A 17,867-nucleotide genomic window follows, 5' to 3' on the forward strand; every position below is an offset into this window, starting at 1 on the left:
TCAAAATAAAGGAAATACCACCATCTTTCATAAGCTTACATGTTTTATGACGAAGAATGCAAAGGGAGTATATTTTCTTTTTTTGAGACAGAGTCTTACTATGTCTCCCCAGCTGGAGTGCAAGGGTGCAATTTCGACTCACTGCGGCCTTAGCCTCGCGAATAGCTGGGATTGCAGGTGTGCGCCACCACACCCAGCTAATTTTTATATTTTTAGAGATGGGGTTTCACCATGTTGGCCAGTCTGGGTCTCGAACTCCTGACTTCAGGGGATCCACCTGCCTTGGCCTCCCAAAGTGCTGGGGTTACAGGCATGAGCTACCGTGCCTGGCTGGGAGTATATTTTTCTTTTCATGACTTTTGAGTAAAAAGGAGATGAAGGCTGGGCGCGGTGACTCACACCTGTAATCCCTGCACTTTGGGAGGCCAAAGCGGGTGACCTCACTCCTGAGGTCAGGAGTTCGAGACCAGCCTGGCCAACATGGTGAAACCCCATCTCTGCTAAAAATACAAGATTTAGCCAGGCGTGGTAGCTTACGCCTGTAATCCCAACTACTTGAGAGGCTGAGGCTGGAGAATCCCTTGAACCCGGGAAGTGGAGGTTGCAGCAAGCCGAGATTGTGCCACTGCATTCCAGACTGGCCTTGGCGACAGAGTGAGACTCTGTCTCAAAAAATAAAGGAGATGATATTTGAGAAGAAATGTGTTCCAAGAATTCAAGTGAAAAGCATAAACTGAGTTGGAAATACTGGGATATGTTCAGAGTTTTATGATGGGGTAAGGGGGTCGAAGAAATACTAAAAACTTTTTAGTAATCATAGCTAACACTTTTATTCAGTACACTTCAAGCTCTTAGTATTTCTGTGAGGCAAGTTATTGAGTCTTGGATATATGACATTGAAGGACTTTTGGTTTTGGTTTAGTTTTTGCTAACTGGCGGTCTAGATTTCAACCAGGCAGCCGAACTCTGAAGTTTTTAGAGCATGTTTGCATGCCGTGCTATACTTCTCCCACAGGATACTAACTTAAACTGGTGGAGCATGTCATTATTTAATGTTTTGAAATCTGTAAATTTATTTCAAAATCTGGATTGTGGGAACACTGAAAGAATATCCTTGCTAAAAAGTGAAAATGGGCCAGGCATATTGGCTTATGCCTGTAATCCCAACTACTTGGGAGGCTGAGATGGGAGGATTCCCTGAGCCCAAGGAGGCCAAGGCTGCAGTGAGCCGTAATCGGGCCACTAAACTCCAGCCTAGGCAACAGAGTGAGACCCTGTCTCGGGGAAAAAAAATAAGAAAATGGAGGAGAAGGGGTCTAAGTCAACAACTACAGATGAAGTCAGATTAAGTACAAATCTGTAAGGGATGTAAAGCATTTGAATAAACAAGAAAGATGGCATTAAACTTTTTTTTTGAGATGGAGTTTCGCTCTTGTAAAAAGTAAAGATTCCTCTTCAAAGAGATTTTCCTCCCCATCTAATTAGAAGTAAATAATAACTTCTCTTAGAAGCAAAATTTGTTCAAAGCCCTGTGCTAACATTCTTAAATATCTGCTAGGCCAGGTGCGGTGACTCACGCCCATAATCCCAGCACTTTGGGAGGTCAAGGTGGGTGGATCACCTGAGGTTGGGAGTTCGAGACCAGGCTAACCAGCATGGAGAAACCCCATCTCTACCAAAAAATACAAAATTAGCTGGGGGTGGTAGTGCATGCCTGTAATGGGTAGTGTATACTGTGAATGGGTGTAGCTGCTTGGGAGGCTGAGGTGGAGGTTGCAGTGAGCCAAGATCGCACCATTGCACTCCAGCCTGGGCAACAAGAGTGAAACTCCGTCTCAAAAAAAAAAAAGTACTAGCCGTAATAAAAAAAAATCAATGTACTTTATGTTCTTAGCTCCCACAATGTAGCCTAAATATTTGCCCTAACATGCTTGTACAGGTCCAAATAAGCATTAGGTCATAGCCTGTTCCTCTTCTTTATTTAAAGGTGTTTTTACCTTTCTCAACATTCCACAAGTTACTTCCTCCTTCCTTTGTTCTCCTGCCTTTGCCTCTTTTAAAAAGTTCTAAGTTACTAGCCAATCAAGACAAATACAGAATGTGAAGTCCCGTTCCAACCAATAAAAAACAGACACAACAGTAAGGTAGACATATCAGATTATAAATGACCCTGTTTCCTTTGTTCAGTGTACTCTTGTGACAAAACTGCTGACAAGTGTACCCTTTCTCCAGAAAATAAAAATGGCCTTACTAAAAAAATGTATGTTCAAGTGGTACTTCTTTACGACACCGAGAAACAAACATTTCTAACACTCTTGTCACCTAGGCTGGAGTGTGATGGCGTGATCTTGGCTCACTGCAACCTCCACCTCCAGGATTCAAGCGATTCTCCTGCCTCAGCCTCTGGAGTAGCTGGGATTACAGGCATCTGCCAACATGCCCGGCTAATTTTTGTATTTTTAGTAGAGATGGGGTTTCACCGTGTTGGCCAGGCTGGTGTCAAACTCCTAACCTCAGGTGATCCACCCGCCTCACCCTCCCGAAGTGCTGGGATTACAGGATTTTTAGGATACATTATGAACGTTGCTGGGCTGGAGAGTAAGAACATTTTAATTCAGGCAATAGACAGAAAGCATATCCCAAAGAAGTCCCTGGGTGTATTGTGAATTGTAAAATACGGCTCATCTGCTCTAGTTTTCTTAAAATCTTACCTCTAAATTACTAGAAACAATATATTTTTTGTGTATTAGATGAGGTGTTCTAAACAAAGTATTTCTGTTTCTTTAATTTTGATTTTAATTTGGAGTTTTAAATAATATTTTTATTCAATAGGCAAATCCAGATCCCAACACTTGCCTTGGAGTGTTTGGCCTCAGTTTGTACACAACAGAGAGAGATCTTCGTGAAGTATTTTCTCGATATGGACCATTGAGTGGTGTCAATGTGGTTTATGATCAGCGAACTGGACGATCTCGAGGATTTGCATTTGTGTATTTTGAGAGAATAGATGACTCAAAGGAGGTAAATTTGTCTTTTATATGCCTGATTATAGTACTGAATTAGTGTGAAAAGTTGATTAACAGACTTTTGTTTCTGTAAACATTGCATCCCTTTTTCTTTCTTTCTTATTTATTTATTTTTTAAGATAGGGGCCGGGCGCGGTGGCTCACGCCTGTAATCCCAGCACTTTGGGAGGCCGAGGCGGGCGGATCACAAGGTCAGGAGATCGAGACCATGGTGAAACCCCGTCTCTACTAAAAATACAAAAAATTAGCCGGGCGCGGTGGCGGGCGCCTGTAGTCCCAGCTACTCGGGAGGCTGAGGCAGGAGAATGGCGCGAACCCGGGAGGCGGAGCTTGCAGTGAGCCGAGATGGCGCCACTGCACTCCAGCCAGGGGGACAGAGCGAGACTCCGTCTCAAAAAAAAAAAAAAAAAGGATCTTGCGGCTGGGTGCGGTGACTCAGGCCTGTAATCCCACCACTTTGGGAGGCCAAGGCGGGCGGATCATGAGGTCAGGAGGTCGAGACCATCCTGGCCAACACGGTGAAACCCCGAGTCTCCTAAAAATACAAAATAGCCGGGCGTGGTGGCGGGCACCTGTAGTCCCAGCTACTCGGGAGGCTGAGGCAGGAGAATGGCGCAAACCCAGGAGGCAGAGCTTGCAGTGAGCCGAGATCGCACCACTGCACTCCAGCCTGGCCGACAGAGTGAGACCCTCTCAAAAAAAAAAGAGAGAGAAAGAAAGCCTGATTATTAATAGAACTTCTAGATATATACAAATATATATATTTTTTAATTTAGAAGACAGAAGGTCTAATAAAACTAAAAGTATTAAGCTTCAAATTCCTTAAAATGCAATTTTATAAATCAATTACTATCAACTTTTAGTAAAGAGTAAGCGAGCCTAGGCCAGGTATAGCAGCTCACATCAGTAATCCTAGCACCTTGGGAGGCCACGGCAGCAGGAACAGTTGAGGCCAGAAAGAGTTCCGAGACCAGCCTAAGCGACACAGCAAGACTCCCTGCAAAAACTTAAAGCAAGCCTAACACTTCCTTTTTAACACCTAATATGTTAGAATAGCACTATTTCAAATCATTGACATTGATTAGCGACAGAGCGAGACTCCGTCTCAAAAAAATAAAAGATAGGATCTTGCTGATTTTGCTTTGTTGCCCAGGCTGGAGTGCAGCCTTGACCTCCTGGGCTCAGGCAGTCCTGCCACCTCAGCCTCCTGAGTAGCAGGGACTACAAGCGTGGGCCACCATGCCTAGATAATTTCTTGTTGTAGAGATGAGGTCTCACTATGTTACCCAGGCTGATCTTGAACTCCTGGCCTCAAGTGATCCTCCCAGAATGCTGGTTTTACAGGCATGAGCCATCATATGTGGTCTGTTGTGTCCTTTCTAATTTTGACCTGATTCAAACTCTGCCTCTCAGTGTTAACAATTGGAGTGACCACAGTTTCACTTTTTTCAGTTATGCTCTCTGGTATAGGCATATCCTAATTGAAATCTGGCTATGTAAAGTTAATGGAAAAAGTTAAAAGTTAATGGAAAAAGTATATATGTGTAAGTGTTCTCTTTTGAATAAGCCATAATGATGCTCCAAATAGGTGATTACGTTAACTTTAAAAATAATTCTGGGATGTTTAGGTTTGATATGTTTAATTTTGTGTCTATAATGAGGAAGGAACTTTGTTTTTCTGTTCTCTAAATGTTCATGTATCAGTCTGTTCAATAATTGAAAAATACTACAAGGAAAGAATTGATAATTTTTTAATGCTGTTCTTGTCTAACAATGAACTAATCAATGTCAATGATTTGAAATAGTGCTATTCTAACACATTAGGTATTATAAACGAAGTGTTAGGCTTGCTTTAAGTTTTTGCAGGGAGTCTTGCTGTGTCGCTTAGGCTGGTCTCGGAACTCCTCCTGGCCTCAACTGTTCCTCCTGCCTTGGCCTCCCAAGGTGCTAGGATTACTGATGTGAGCTGCTATACCTGGCCTAGGCTCGCTTACTCTTTACTAAAAGTTGATAGTAATTGATTTATAAAATTGCATTTTAAGGAATTTGAAGCTCAATACTTTTAGTTTTATTAGACCTTCTGTCTTCTAAATTAAAAAATATATATATATTTGTATATATCTAGAAGTTCTATTAATAATCAGGCTTTTTTTTTTTTTTGAGACAGAGTCTCGCTCTGTCGCCCAGGCTGGAGTGCAGTGGCGCAATCTTGCCTAGTACTTCAGTTTTTAATCATTTATGTCACAGGCAGTTTAATGCCTTAATTTGTCAGTATTGTGACTTTTTTTTTTTTTTTACTGTTACATATTTGTGATTTATATATATTTCTTTTCTCAAGAGATAAAGGTATCAATTTAGAAATACTAGGATATCTGAGCTGAAGTAAAAGTTGCAATGTGCAAGCCAGAACACAGTTTTTTTCTTCTTACTATTTTTTAATATGAAACATGTTTATCTCTTGATTCCACCTCTCCCCCTTCCACTTCTGGATAAAGCTAAAATGGCAGGCTGGGCGTAGTGGCTCGCACCTTGTAATCCCAGCATTTGAGGAGGCTGAGGTGGGTGGATCACCTGAGGTCAGGAGTTCAAGACCAGCCTGGCCAACGCAGTGAAACCCCGTCTCTACTAAAGTACACAAATTAGCCAGGCATGGTGGCATGTGCCTGTAATCCCAGCTACTCGGGAGGCTGAGGCAGGAGAATTGCTTGAACCTGGGAGGCAGAGGTTGCAGTGAGACAAATTCGTGCCACTTCACTCCAGCCTGGGCAACAGAGCAAGACTCCACTCCATCTCAAAAAGAAGAAAAAAAAAAAGCTTAAATGGCAACTTTAAAGACAGGAACAGTTACTTAGTGGCAGGTTTAGAAGTTCCTTTTAGTTCACTAGGTGACAATGTGTTACTTAAGGATTGGGTTGACTAGGCTTGTCAGCTAAATCGCAGTTTCTCTTTTCAGTTGCCTAGGCTGAATCCTCAGCTAACACAGGCATGTTGTATGGTTTCTTCTCTATGGCTGAGACTGCCTCCAGTCTTTAGGGACAGGCAATCTGAAGTGATTTGATTTTTTTCTTGTTTCTGTTTTTTGTTTTTTGTTTTTTTTTGTGATGAGGTCTTGCTCTTTGCCCTGTCGCCTAGGCTGGAGTGTGATGGCACGATCTCAGCTCACTGCAACTTTCGCCTCCCAGGCTCAAGTGATCCTCCCACCTCAGCCTCCAGAGTAGCTGGGACAACCCCAGTGCACACCACCATGCCCGGCTAATTTTTGTATTTTTTGGTAGAGACAGGGTTTTGCCCCATTGCCCAGGCTAGCCTCAAACCCTGGACCTCAAGTGATCTGCCCTCCTTGACCTCCCCAAAGTGCCAGGATTACAGGCATGAGCCACTTCAGTTGGCTAAAGTGATTTTTTTTTATTTTTTTTTTATTTATTTTTTTTGAGACAGAGTCTTGCTCTGTTGCCAGGCTGGAGGGCAGTGGCACAATCTCGGCTCACTGCAACCTCCACCTCCCGAGTTCAAGCAATTCTCCTGTCTCAGCCTCCTGAGTAGCTGGGACTGCAGGCGCACGCCACCACACCCAGCTAATTTTTGTATTTTTAGTAGAGATGGGGTTTCACCATGTTGGCCAGGATCGTCTCAATCCTGACACCTCATGATCCGTCCATCGTGGCCTCCCAAAGTGTTGGGATTACAGGTGTGAGCTATCACGCCCAGCCTAAAGTGATTTTTAAAATCATTTTAAAATTTGTGTCCTTTATTAACTAACTTCTCCCTGATTCTGAAAATTTCACTGAAGTGTCAAAGTTGTTAGAGTGCATGTGGTGAAGATAATAATATAAGCTCCTCACCCTGTTTTAGTAAGAAGTACTTAGAGGTTTTGTGTGTGTTTTGGGGGGCAGTGCTTAGGATGGGATGAGGGGAGATCAACTTTGATTTTTGGAACTTCAGATGGAAAATGTGTTAAATTTTTGCAGCTTTGCTTTTACAGACATTTATGTGATGTAAAGTTCTTTTTAAAAATTGAACCGGGTGTGGTGGCTCATGCTTCTAATCCCAGCACTTTGGCAGGAGGATTACTTGAGCCCGGGAGTTTGAGACCAGCCTGGGGAAACGTAGGGAGACTTGGTCTCTACAAATATATATGTGTGTGTGAGAGAATAGGAAAAAAATTGTTCCAGAAACAAATAATACTCTAAAGAGTTGTTTTCAAAGAGACATCTCTTGATCTTCAAGAATTAGGCTGTGCAAGGTGGCTCATGCAATTTGGGAGGCTGAGGTGGGAAGGCCACTTGAGGCCATGAGTTAAGGGACCAGCCTGGGCAACATATCCAGATCTTGTCTCTACAAAAATAAATGCTTGCAGGCCGGGTGTGGTGGCTTATGCCTGTAATCCCAGCACTTTGGAAGGCCGAGGTGGGCGGATCACGAGCTCAAGAGATCGAGACCATCCTGGCCAACATGGTGAAACCTCGTCTCTACTAAAAATACAAAAAATTAGCTGGGCATGGTGGCGCATGCCTGTAATCCCAGCTACTTGGGAGGCTGAGGCAGAAGAATCACTTCAACCCAGGAGGCAGAGGCTGCAGTGACCGAGGTCACGCCATTGCACTCCAGCCTGTGCAACAAGAGCGAAACTTGTTCTCATAAATAAATAATAAAATGCAATCCATTGAATGGAATACTATTTAGACCCCTTCTCTACCAATAATTTTTGTTTTAATTAGCCAAGCATGGTGGCACAAACCTTGTGGTTCTAGCTACTTAGGAGACTAAGGCTGGAGGATTGCATAAGCCGAGAAGTTTGAGGCCACAGTAAACTATGATCTTGTCACTGCCAGCTTGGGCAACGGAGTGAGACCTTGTCTTTTGTTTTGTTTTGTTTTTTAATGACCTTTAGTTTATAGGGCACTCTTACAGAGAAATATTTGTGGATACATAAAAATTGTGTAGCTTTTATTAGTTTATTATACTTTTATTAGTTCAGTCTCAGTAAAAGGCTGAAAGGCATTACCATAAATTTGTTCTTGTCTATTTATATCATCATTTCTTGACTGCTCACTGAGTCTTGTCGGTATACTAGACTGCAAACTAAAGGATAAGATTGGGGGCAGGTTATAAAAAGAACCTGTATAAAGCTTAGCAAACCCTTTTTAATGTTCTGAAGTCAGTCTTTATAAGTGAAATCGCCGGAAACTAGAAAGTATGAAATGGCAGTCTACCTAGGCAACCTACAAAATTAGCTTGAAAAGACTTCAGTCTCCGCTCCCCTGTTGATCTCATAGAATGGGGAATGGGAATTGAACCAAAACTGGAATATTATTTGGGAAAGTTTATTAACTACTGTTTGTTGATCTCATGGAGTGGGGAATGGGAATTGAACCAGAACTGGAAAATTATTTGGGAAAGTTTATTAACTACTTTTTCTGCTGAGTAAATTAAAATGTGTTCTGGACATTGTTGAGGTCTAGAATTGTCTATACAGTGCCCTGTACAAGCTACATTGCTGTCATTTTCAAAATCAGGAGTTTATTTGGATTACAAATACTTTGTGCTTAATTTTAAGTAATGATTACTTCAAGACTGGTGAATTATACATGACTTTCTGTGCCTGTTCTTTCTAGGCTATGGAAAGGGCAAATGGAATGGAGCTGGATGGTAGAAGAATTCGGGTGGATTATTCTATCACCAAGAGAGCACACACACCAACACCAGGCATCTACATGGGCAGACCAACTCAGTAAGAGTTCAAGTTTCCTAAGCTAAACTATGAAATCCACCAGAAATATGTGCAAAATTTTGATTACTCAGAAAAACTTTTTTCCTATAATTAGAATTGATTTTGGCAAGGGTGTGGGTTTGAGACATGGTCTCCCTCTGTGACCCAGGCTGGGCTGCTGTGGCGCCATCTCAGCTCACTGCAACCTCTGCTTCCTGGGTCAAGCAGTCCTCCCACCTCAGCCTCCCGAGTAGCTGGGACTTACAGGCACGTGCCACCATGTCCAGCTAATTTTTGTATTTTTTGTAGAGATGGGGTTTTGCCATGTGGGGTTTTGCCTTGTTGCCCAGGCTGGTCTTGAAATCCTGGGCTGAAGTGATCTGCCCGCCTTGGCCTCCCAAAGTGTAGGATTGCAGGTATGAGCCACCATGCCAGGAGAGAGTTGAAAGTTAAATACATTGTTTTTTGTGTATTTCAGAGGTAAGATTTCACTATGTTGTACAGGCTGGTCTTGAACTCCTGGGCTCAAGCAATCCACCTGCCTCAGCCAGTCTTTTTATTTTTACATACATATGTTTGAGCAACAGGATAAATTAAAACTATCAAAAGTGCATCCTGGCTTTTTTTTCCCCCCAGCCTGGCTGAGCTCTTTGTACTGTACAAGCAGAAAAATTACTGAATACTAGAAAAATATCATAGGCTGTTTAAATATTGATTCTCTTTTTGTTCTTATGTGATTTGGGGAAGTCTCTGTGTTTAAGACTGATTTTATTGGTTTTAGCATTTGTAAAAAATATTAAAAGATGCCACAGTAGGCCGGGCACAGTGGCTCAACAGCTGTAATCCCAGCACTGGGAGGCCAAGGTGGGTGGATCACTTGAGCCCAGGAGTTTATGACCAGCCTGTACAACATGGTGAAATCCCATCTCTCCTTAAAACATACAAAAATTAGCTAGGCATGGTGGCATGTACCTGTAGTCCTAGCTACTCAGGAGGCTGAGGTGGGAGGATTGCTTCAACCTGGGAAGCAGAGTTTGCAGTGAACTGAGGTTGCGCCTCATAAGCTAAAGAATAAAATTGGAGGTAGGTTATAAAAAGAACCTGTAGCACCTTGTGAGCAACCTTGGCTCACTGCAACTTCTTCCTGGGCCAAAGCAATCCTCCCACCTCAGCCTGTGAAGTAGCTGGGACTACATGTGCATGCCGCCATGCTAATTTTTTTGTTTTAAAGAGAGAAGGACTCTCTTAGAGCAAGAGGTCTCATTACATTGCCTGGGTGGGTCTTGAACACCTGGGCTCAAGGGATTCACCCACCTTGACTTCCCAAAGTGCTGAGATTATAGGCATGAGCCACTGTATGCCATCCTGATGTGTAGTGGCTCACACTTGTAATCCCAGCACTTTGGGAGGCCAAGGCAGGCAGATCACTTGAGGCCGGGAGTTCAAATCCATCTTGGGCAACGTGGCAAAACCCTGCTTCTACTAAAAGAAAAATACAAAAATTAGCCGGGTGTGGTGGCACACACCTGTAATCCCAGCTACTCGGGAGCTGAGGCACAAGAATCACTTGAACCTGGGAGGCGGAGGTTGCAGTGAGCCTGGGCGACAGAGTGAGACTCTAAAAACAAAAAACGTAAGTAGGGGTTTTGATAATGTTTTTAAATATACAACCCTCCTGGCTGGCTTGTGATGTTCATTGGGCAGGCGCAGTGGCTCACACCTGTAATCCCAACACTTTGGGAGGCCGAGGCGGGTGGATCATGAGGTCAGGAGGTTGGGACCACGGTGGAACCCTGTCTCTTACTAAAAATACAAAAATTAGCCGGGCGTGGTGGCGGGTGCCTGTAGTCCCAGTTACTTGGGAGGCTGAGGCAGGAGAATGGTGTGAACCCGGGAGGCAGGGCTTGCAGTGAGCTGAGATCACACCAGTACACTCCAGCCTAGGTGACAGAGCAAGATTCTGTCTCAAAAAATAAAAATAAAATATACAACCAAAGGCAGTATTCACGGAGGTATTTCTTGGGAATAAAAGAAGGAATATAGTCATTCCTTGGTATTCTCTTTGGTGTCCAGAGTTAGTTACTTTAAAATTCTTGGTGTTTATTGCCTTTTAGTCACAGGGATACACCTTTTATTCATTTATTTATTTATTTTACCAGTCTCATTTAGCAGTAGGGATGCATATTAGCATTTTTATACTGCTGCTCAACACAGTGTTTCATCGTTTCAATTTGTTGAAAAGGTTTTGATGATTTGGGCAGTGCATTAATAGAAGAGCAGTTAATAGTTTTGAGAGTTTTGTGAAGTCCTTCTTGGTTATGTATGTAGTGAATAAGGCAAAGCAGAATACCATGGGAGTCAGTAAAATGAGATACGGAGGCAATTTCTGATGAAAGGGATGTTCTTTCTCACTTTTCTCTTTTTTAAGGCATTCAATTTCTATTAAAGTGTCCTGGAAAATAGTCATTCACACTAATGTAGAATTTTTACATTTTTCTGCAGTAGTGGTGGTGGTGGTGGAGGAGGAGGCGGTGGTGGAGGTGGAGGTGGTGGCAGACGTCGAGATTCTTACTATGATAGAGGATATGATCGTGGGTATGACAGATATGAAGACTATGATTACCGGTACAGGTAATGTTTTAACTTGAGCTTTCTGTTCTAAATTAGATGATAGTAGTGTTTGGCACTTTTATGTTTGATACATATGAATAAAAACTTGATTTTTAAAATAGATCATATATGACGCTTTGGGAACAGAAGTTAGCAATCTGTATATGCCAGTATTTTGTTGTGCTCTATACTTTTCTGGTCTCATTGGCACAAAGAGAACTTAATATTAAGTAGTTATCACCTTAGGTACATTATTATTTTGAATGATGAGGAATTTTTATTTTCATCGGCCTCAGTGGAGTGATTATGTAGTATGCTAAGTAATCTTTCATTTCTTACAGAAGACGATCACCTTCTCCTTATTATAGTCGATACAGATCACGATCAAGATCTCGTTCCTACAGCCCAAGTATGTGAACTTTGCTTTTGTAGCATTAAAAACCTCATTTCTAATTAATGGCTTACTTCAGAATATTAGAGTATAAGGTGGAAGGTGGCAGTTAATAGTTGGAAAAATATTAGGCAAATTAAACTATAATTGTTAACCTTTTCTTTTTTCTTTTTTTTTTTTTTGCTTTTTCTCTTTTAGGACGCTATTGATAACGGAATGGTTGCAATTAAGGACTTTTTTTTCCTCTTTGTTTTCTTTTTTTTTTTTTTTTTTTCCTGAGACTTCCCCAAGCTTTGGATTCTTCCTACTCCTTAAGAAAAAAAAATCTTTGATTTAGCATCTACACTTTTGTCAATTGTGTTGCTGTTTTCCACCCCTTTTAATTATACTCTTAAAGATGTAATTGTTATCATTTTGAGCAGTTAAACATCTTGAGTATAAAAGAACCCCAATGTTATGCTTTGTAATTTTTTTTTTTTTTTTTTTGCTTTTACCTAAACTTCTAACTAATCAAATAAGGAAAGAAACTGTCTTTTTAAAGCTTATTTTGTGTTAGATACTGTATTAGAGATCTGCATTTATCATGAACTCCTTTTTTTAACTTTATTTTCAGGAAAGTAACACATGAAGTAGTTCAGTCGTGTCAGGATTGTCTGGGGTGGAATGGAACAGTCAAGTAGTTGAAAGTTTTTTTTTTAGGGATGGAAAGTTTGTGAACTCCTGTAAAACATGCTGTATTTGAAATACATCTGTTAAAACTTAAAAACTAAAGTGTGATTTTTTTGTTGTTATTGTTAAATTTATTGACGTTTAGTCCCTTAATCAGTGAAGGACAACCCTTATTTATTACCTACAGCAGTTGTATAATTTGCTGTTAGAAATTCTGATATTGGGACAGTGGATAAGCAGGTTATCATATAGCATAGAATTCTTGAAAGATACATGTGGGGAAAAGTAGTCTCAAATAAAAGCTAATTTCTTTGAAAATGGGATTGTCTCTTTATTGTGGTATAATGGAGAAATATGATTGATTGAGGAACTGGTCCTTTTCCCTCACATCCCCCCAGTGCATATTTATATGAAAGTTTACCCATCCTGAGTTTTAATTTCCCAATGTTTCTCATTTTTAAAAATATTTTTTCTTACACCAGAATGTTATTTCTTGTCTTTTCTTTGGTTCTTTTAAAACCCTTGTTTTTCTTCTCTTTTGGAGGGAGGAGACCAAGTTGTAAATATTGAGAATATTCAGTACTAGCACCATGCTGAAGGAAAGATAGGTAGCTAATACTTCTTTTTTTTTTTTTTTTTTTTTTTTTGAGACGGAGTCTCGCTCTGTCGCCCAGGCTGGAGTGCAGTGGCCAGATCTCAGCTCACTGCAAGCTCCGCCTCCTGGGTTCCCGCCATTCTCCTGCCTCAGCCTCCCAAGTAGCTGGGACCACAGGCGCCGCCACCTTGCCCGGCTAATTTTTTGTGTTTTTAGTAGAGACGGGGTTTCGCCGTGTTAGCCAGGATGGTCTCGATCTCCTGACTTTGTGATCCGCCCGTCTCGGCCTCCCAAAGTGCTGGGATTACAGGCTTGAGCCACCGCGCCCGGCCTTTTTTTTTTTTTTTTTTGAGACAAGAGTCTCGCTCTGTTGTCCAGGCTGGAGTGCAGTGGCATGATCTTGACTCACTGCAACCTCCGCCTTCCGGGTTCACACCATTCTCCTGCCTCAGCCTCCCAAGTAGCTGGGGCTACAGGCGCCCGCCACCAAGCCTGGCTAATTTTTTCTATTTTTAGTAGAGATGAGGTTTCACCGTCTTAGCTAGGATGGTCTCCATCTCCTGACCTCGTGATCTGCCTGCCTCAGCCTCCCAAAGTGCTGGGATTACAGGTGTGAGCCACCGCGCCTGGCCGGTAGGTAGCTAATATCTTAAAAAGTCTGAATATATTCCAATAGAAAACACACATTTTTAAATGACCATAAAGTAAAAGAAGAAGAGGGTGTTTCAAGTGACCTTTATAAAAAAGGTGTTAGGGGACTGGGCACAGTGCTAACACCTGTAATCCCAGCATTTGGGAGGCCGAGGCGGGCAGATCACGAACTCAGGAGATTGAGACCATCCTGGCTAACACGGTGAAACCCCGTCTCTACTTAAAATACAAAAAAAATAGCCGGGCGTGGTGGCGGGCACCTGTAATCCCAGCTACTCAGGAGGCTGAAGCAGGAGGATCACTTGAACCCAGGAGGTGGAGGTTGCAGTGAGCCAAGATCATGCCACTGCACTCCAGCCTTAGAGACAGAGTGAGACTCCCGTCTCATAAAAAAAAGGCTGGGAGCAGTGGCTCATGCCTGTAATCCCAGCACTTTGGGAGGCGGAGGCAGGCGGATCACCTGAGCTCAGGAGTTCAAGACCAAACTGGCCAACGTGGTGAAACCCCGTCTCTACTAAAACTACAAAAATTAGCCGGGTGCATTGGCACGCACCTATAATCACAACTACTCAGGAGGCAGAGGCAGGCGAATCGTGTGAACCCGGGAGGTGGAGGTTGCAATGAGCGAAGATCGCACCAATGCACTCTAGCCTGGGCAACAGAGTAAGACTCCATCTCTAAAAGAAAAAAAAAAAAAGAAAAACATTAGGGCCAGGCGTGGTGGCTCGTGCCTGTAATTCCAGCAGTTTGGGAGGTTGAGCAGGTGGATCACTTGAGGTCAAGAGTTCAAGACCAGCCTGGCTAAAGTGGTCTCAAAAAGTGTTAGGGGATTGAAGCCTCAGACATCTTTTGTTCTGTTTGAAACAGGGTCTCTGTCACCCAGGCTGGGTGCAGAGACCACCCAACCCTTGCCTCCCAGGCTAAAGCAATCCTCCCACCTCGGCCTCCCACAGTGCTGGGATTACAGGCATGAGCCACCATGCCCAGCTAGACATCTTTATTTAAAAGCTTACTTTTTGAAAGACTTGTCTTTTTTAAATAATAAATTTATTACTAAAAATTATTTTAAATAAATTTTGCGACTAGGGAGCTGAGCAGAGTGCACCTATAGTTACAGCTTCTTGGAACGCTGAGGTAGGACGATTGCTTGAGGTCAGGAATTCAAGGCTGCATTGTGCTATTATGTTATGATTGTGCCTGTGAATAACCACTGCACTCCAGCTGGACAACGTAGTGAGAACCCTGCCTCTAATAATAATAAAGGTTTGGTTTGGCTTTAATAATAAAAAGAACCTATAGTTCTGAATAGAACATTGTTGACTTTAAAAGACAAGCAGTATATCAACAGTGAAAACATTAGCCGCAATCCGGAAGACAGGTTTTTTTTGTTTTTGAGACATGGTCTTCTCGCACTTGTTGCCCAGGCTGGGGTGCAATGGCGTGATCTCGGCTCACCACAACCTCCACCTCCCGGGTTCAAGCGATTCTCCTGCCTCAGCCTCCCAAGTAGCTGGGATTACAGGCATGTGCCACCACCCCAGCAAATTTTGTATTTTTAGTAGAGACGGGGTTTCTCCATGTTGGTCAGGCTGGTCTTGAACTCCCAACCTCAGGTGATCCGCCCCCCTCGGCCTCCGAAAGTGCCAGGATTACAGGCATGAGCCACCGTGCCTGGCCTGGAAGACAGTATTTATTAAGAGAGTAGGCTGGGTGCGCTGGCTTATGCCTGTAATCCCAGCACTTTGGGAGGCTGAGGCGGGTGGATCACGAGGTCAGGAGGTCGAGACCATCCTGGCTAACATGATGAAACCCTGTCTCTACTAAAAATACAAAAAATTAGCCAGGCGTGGTGGTGGGCCCCTGTAGTCCCAGCTACTTGGGAGGCTGAGGCAGGACAGTGGTGTAAATCGGGGAGGCGGAGCTTGCAGTGAGCCAAGATCACGCCACTGCACTCCAGCCTGGGGGACAGAGCGAGACTCCGCCTCAAAAAACAAAAAAAAATTTACTTTTTGGGCTGGGCGTGGTGGCTTATGTCTGTAATCCTAGCACTTTGTGGGGCAGAGGCAGGTGGATCCACCTGAGGTCAGGAGTTTGAGACTCACCTGACCAACATGGTGAAACCCAGCCTCTACCAAAAATACAAAAATTAGCCAGGGATGGTGGCATGTGCCTGTACTCCCCGCTACTCAGGAGGCTGAGGCAGGAGAATCACTTGAACCTGGGAGGCAGAGGTAGCAGTGAACAGAGAGCACCACTGTACTCCAGCCTGGGCAACAAAGCAAGACTCAAAAAAAAAAAAAAAAAGATGGTATTATACAAAGAAAACTAAGGTTATATACTCAATTATTTACAACACAAAATTAGTTTAAAATGACTATCCTATTCACCCCTTAGAGGTGGATGAATGGATACATGGGTAGTTGAGGTACTAGTTTTAGACCGTTATAAAGTATGGCTCCAATCACTAGGAAAAATGTGTGTATATAGAGGAATGGGGAGTTACTGTTTTTTTGTGGTGGTGGTGGTTTTTTGTTTGTTTTATTTTGTTTTTCAGACGGTCTGGCTCTGTTCTCCAGGCTGGAATATAGTGGCACAATCTCAGCTCACTGCAGCTTCCGCCTCCTAGGTTCAAGCAATTCTCCTGCCTCGGCCTCTGAGTACCTGGGACTACAGGCGTGTGCCACCACGCCCGGCTAATTTTTTTTTTTTTTTTTTAAGTAGAGATGGAGTTTCACCATGTTGGCCAGGATGGTCTTGATCTCCTGACTTTGTGATCTGCCAGCGTCGGCCTCCCAAAGTGCTGGGATTAAGGCATGAGCCACCGTGCCCCGCTGGGGAGTTAGTATTTAATGGGTATAGTTTCAAGTGCATGGATACGTGAGTAATTGAGGTACTAGTTTCAGACTGTTACAGAGTATGGCTCCAAACACTAGGAAAAATTCAAAGTATATACAGAGAGAGGAAATGGGGAGTTAGTGTTTAATCTGTATAGTTTCAAGTATGTATAGCAAAAACAAAAAAAATCCACATATATGTAGTTTGTTGCTACATAACTATTCCTGGTATACTCTGCAATTTGAAAGTTGTAAAATGATTAACCAATGAGGTAACTTCCTTGCTTTGTGACTGCTGCACAGAATGATGCCTGGCATGGAGTAGGTATCCAATAAATATTTGCATAAATGAATGAGGATAGAAGAGTAATTGAAAGAGCTAAAGTATAAGGGCAGTGTGACAGAAGGGATCTCGGCTGAAAATCATGACAACCCTAACAATGGTTAAAAATCACTTTTAGTAATCTTTGTAATAAGGGAAGAAAAATGGCAGTTTAATTATCATTAAAGTATTGGTGCTTAAGTCACCTTGAAAATTCATTTATGGCGGGGTACAGTGGCTCACGCCTGTAATCCCAACTCTGAGAGGCCAAGGCAGGCAGATCACAAGGTCAGGAAATCGAGACCATTCTGGCTAACACGATAAAACCCTGTCTCTACTAAAAATTAAAAAATTAGCCAGGTGTGGTGGCATGCACCTGTGGTCCCAACTACTCCGGAGGCTGAGGCAGGAGAATCGCTTGAACCCGGGAGGCAGAAGTTGCAGTGAGCTGAGATCGTGTCACTGCACTCCAGCCTAGGCGACAGAGCGAGACTCCATCTCCAAATAAAAAAAGAAAATTCATTGATACAGAATACTGGGATCCCTGATTATATATGTCAGATAAGTTAAGCATTCTATTTGATATTCACAAGAATATCAAGTGCAAACAGGTCACAATGGGCCGGGCGCGGTGGCTCGCGCCTGTAATCCCAGCAACTTTGGGAGGCTGAGGCGGGCAGATCACCTGGTCAGGAATTGACCAGCCTGACCAATATGGAGAAACCCCGTCTCTACTAAAAATATATAATTAGCTGGGCTTGGTGACGCATGCCTGTAATCCCAGCTACTCGGGAGGCTGAGGCAAGAGAATCGCTTGAACCCGGGAGGTGGAGGTTGCAGTGAACTGAGATCATGCCATTGCACTCCAGCCTGGGTAACAAGAGTGAAACTCTGTCTCAAAAAAAAAAAAGTCACAATGGAAAATGTTCTTTTTTTGAAACTTAAAAGGGATATGGATTTATATTCTTTTTTTGAGATGGAGCCTCACTCTGTCACCTGGCCCAGGCTAGAGTGCAGTGGCGCGATCTCAGCTCATTGCAACCTCTGCCTTCCGGGTTC

At 43.0% G+C, this 17,867-nt stretch overlaps 1 protein-coding gene across 6 annotated transcripts in view; it reads left to right on the plus strand.

The window, feature by feature from the left end:
* Positions 1–12,724, plus strand: part of TRA2A (transformer 2 alpha homolog) — a 28,716-nt gene extending 15,992 nt beyond the window's left edge. For 4 of the 6 annotated variants that reach the window (XM_025379520.1, XM_025379518.1, XM_025379519.1 and 1 more), the window contains 5 exons: positions 2,833–3,021; positions 8,642–8,757; positions 11,239–11,367; positions 11,688–11,755; positions 11,936–12,724. In XM_025379520.1, coding sequence (XP_025235305.1) covers positions 2,833–3,021; positions 8,642–8,757; positions 11,239–11,367; positions 11,688–11,755; positions 11,936–11,946 — 513 coding nt within the window. In that variant the 3' untranslated portion in view covers positions 11,947–12,724. The remainder of the gene's footprint in view (positions 1–2,832; positions 3,022–8,641; positions 8,758–11,238; positions 11,368–11,687; positions 11,756–11,935) is intronic. The other 2 variants (XM_025379522.1, XM_025379517.1) reach the window with 2 other exon arrangements.
* The last annotated feature ends 5,143 nt before the right edge of the window (positions 12,725–17,867 follow it).

Source organism: Theropithecus gelada, chromosome 3 (genome assembly GCF_003255815.1).
Source record: "Theropithecus gelada isolate Dixy chromosome 3, Tgel_1.0, whole genome shotgun sequence".
NCBI classification, from domain to species: domain Eukaryota; kingdom Metazoa; phylum Chordata; class Mammalia; order Primates; family Cercopithecidae; genus Theropithecus; species Theropithecus gelada.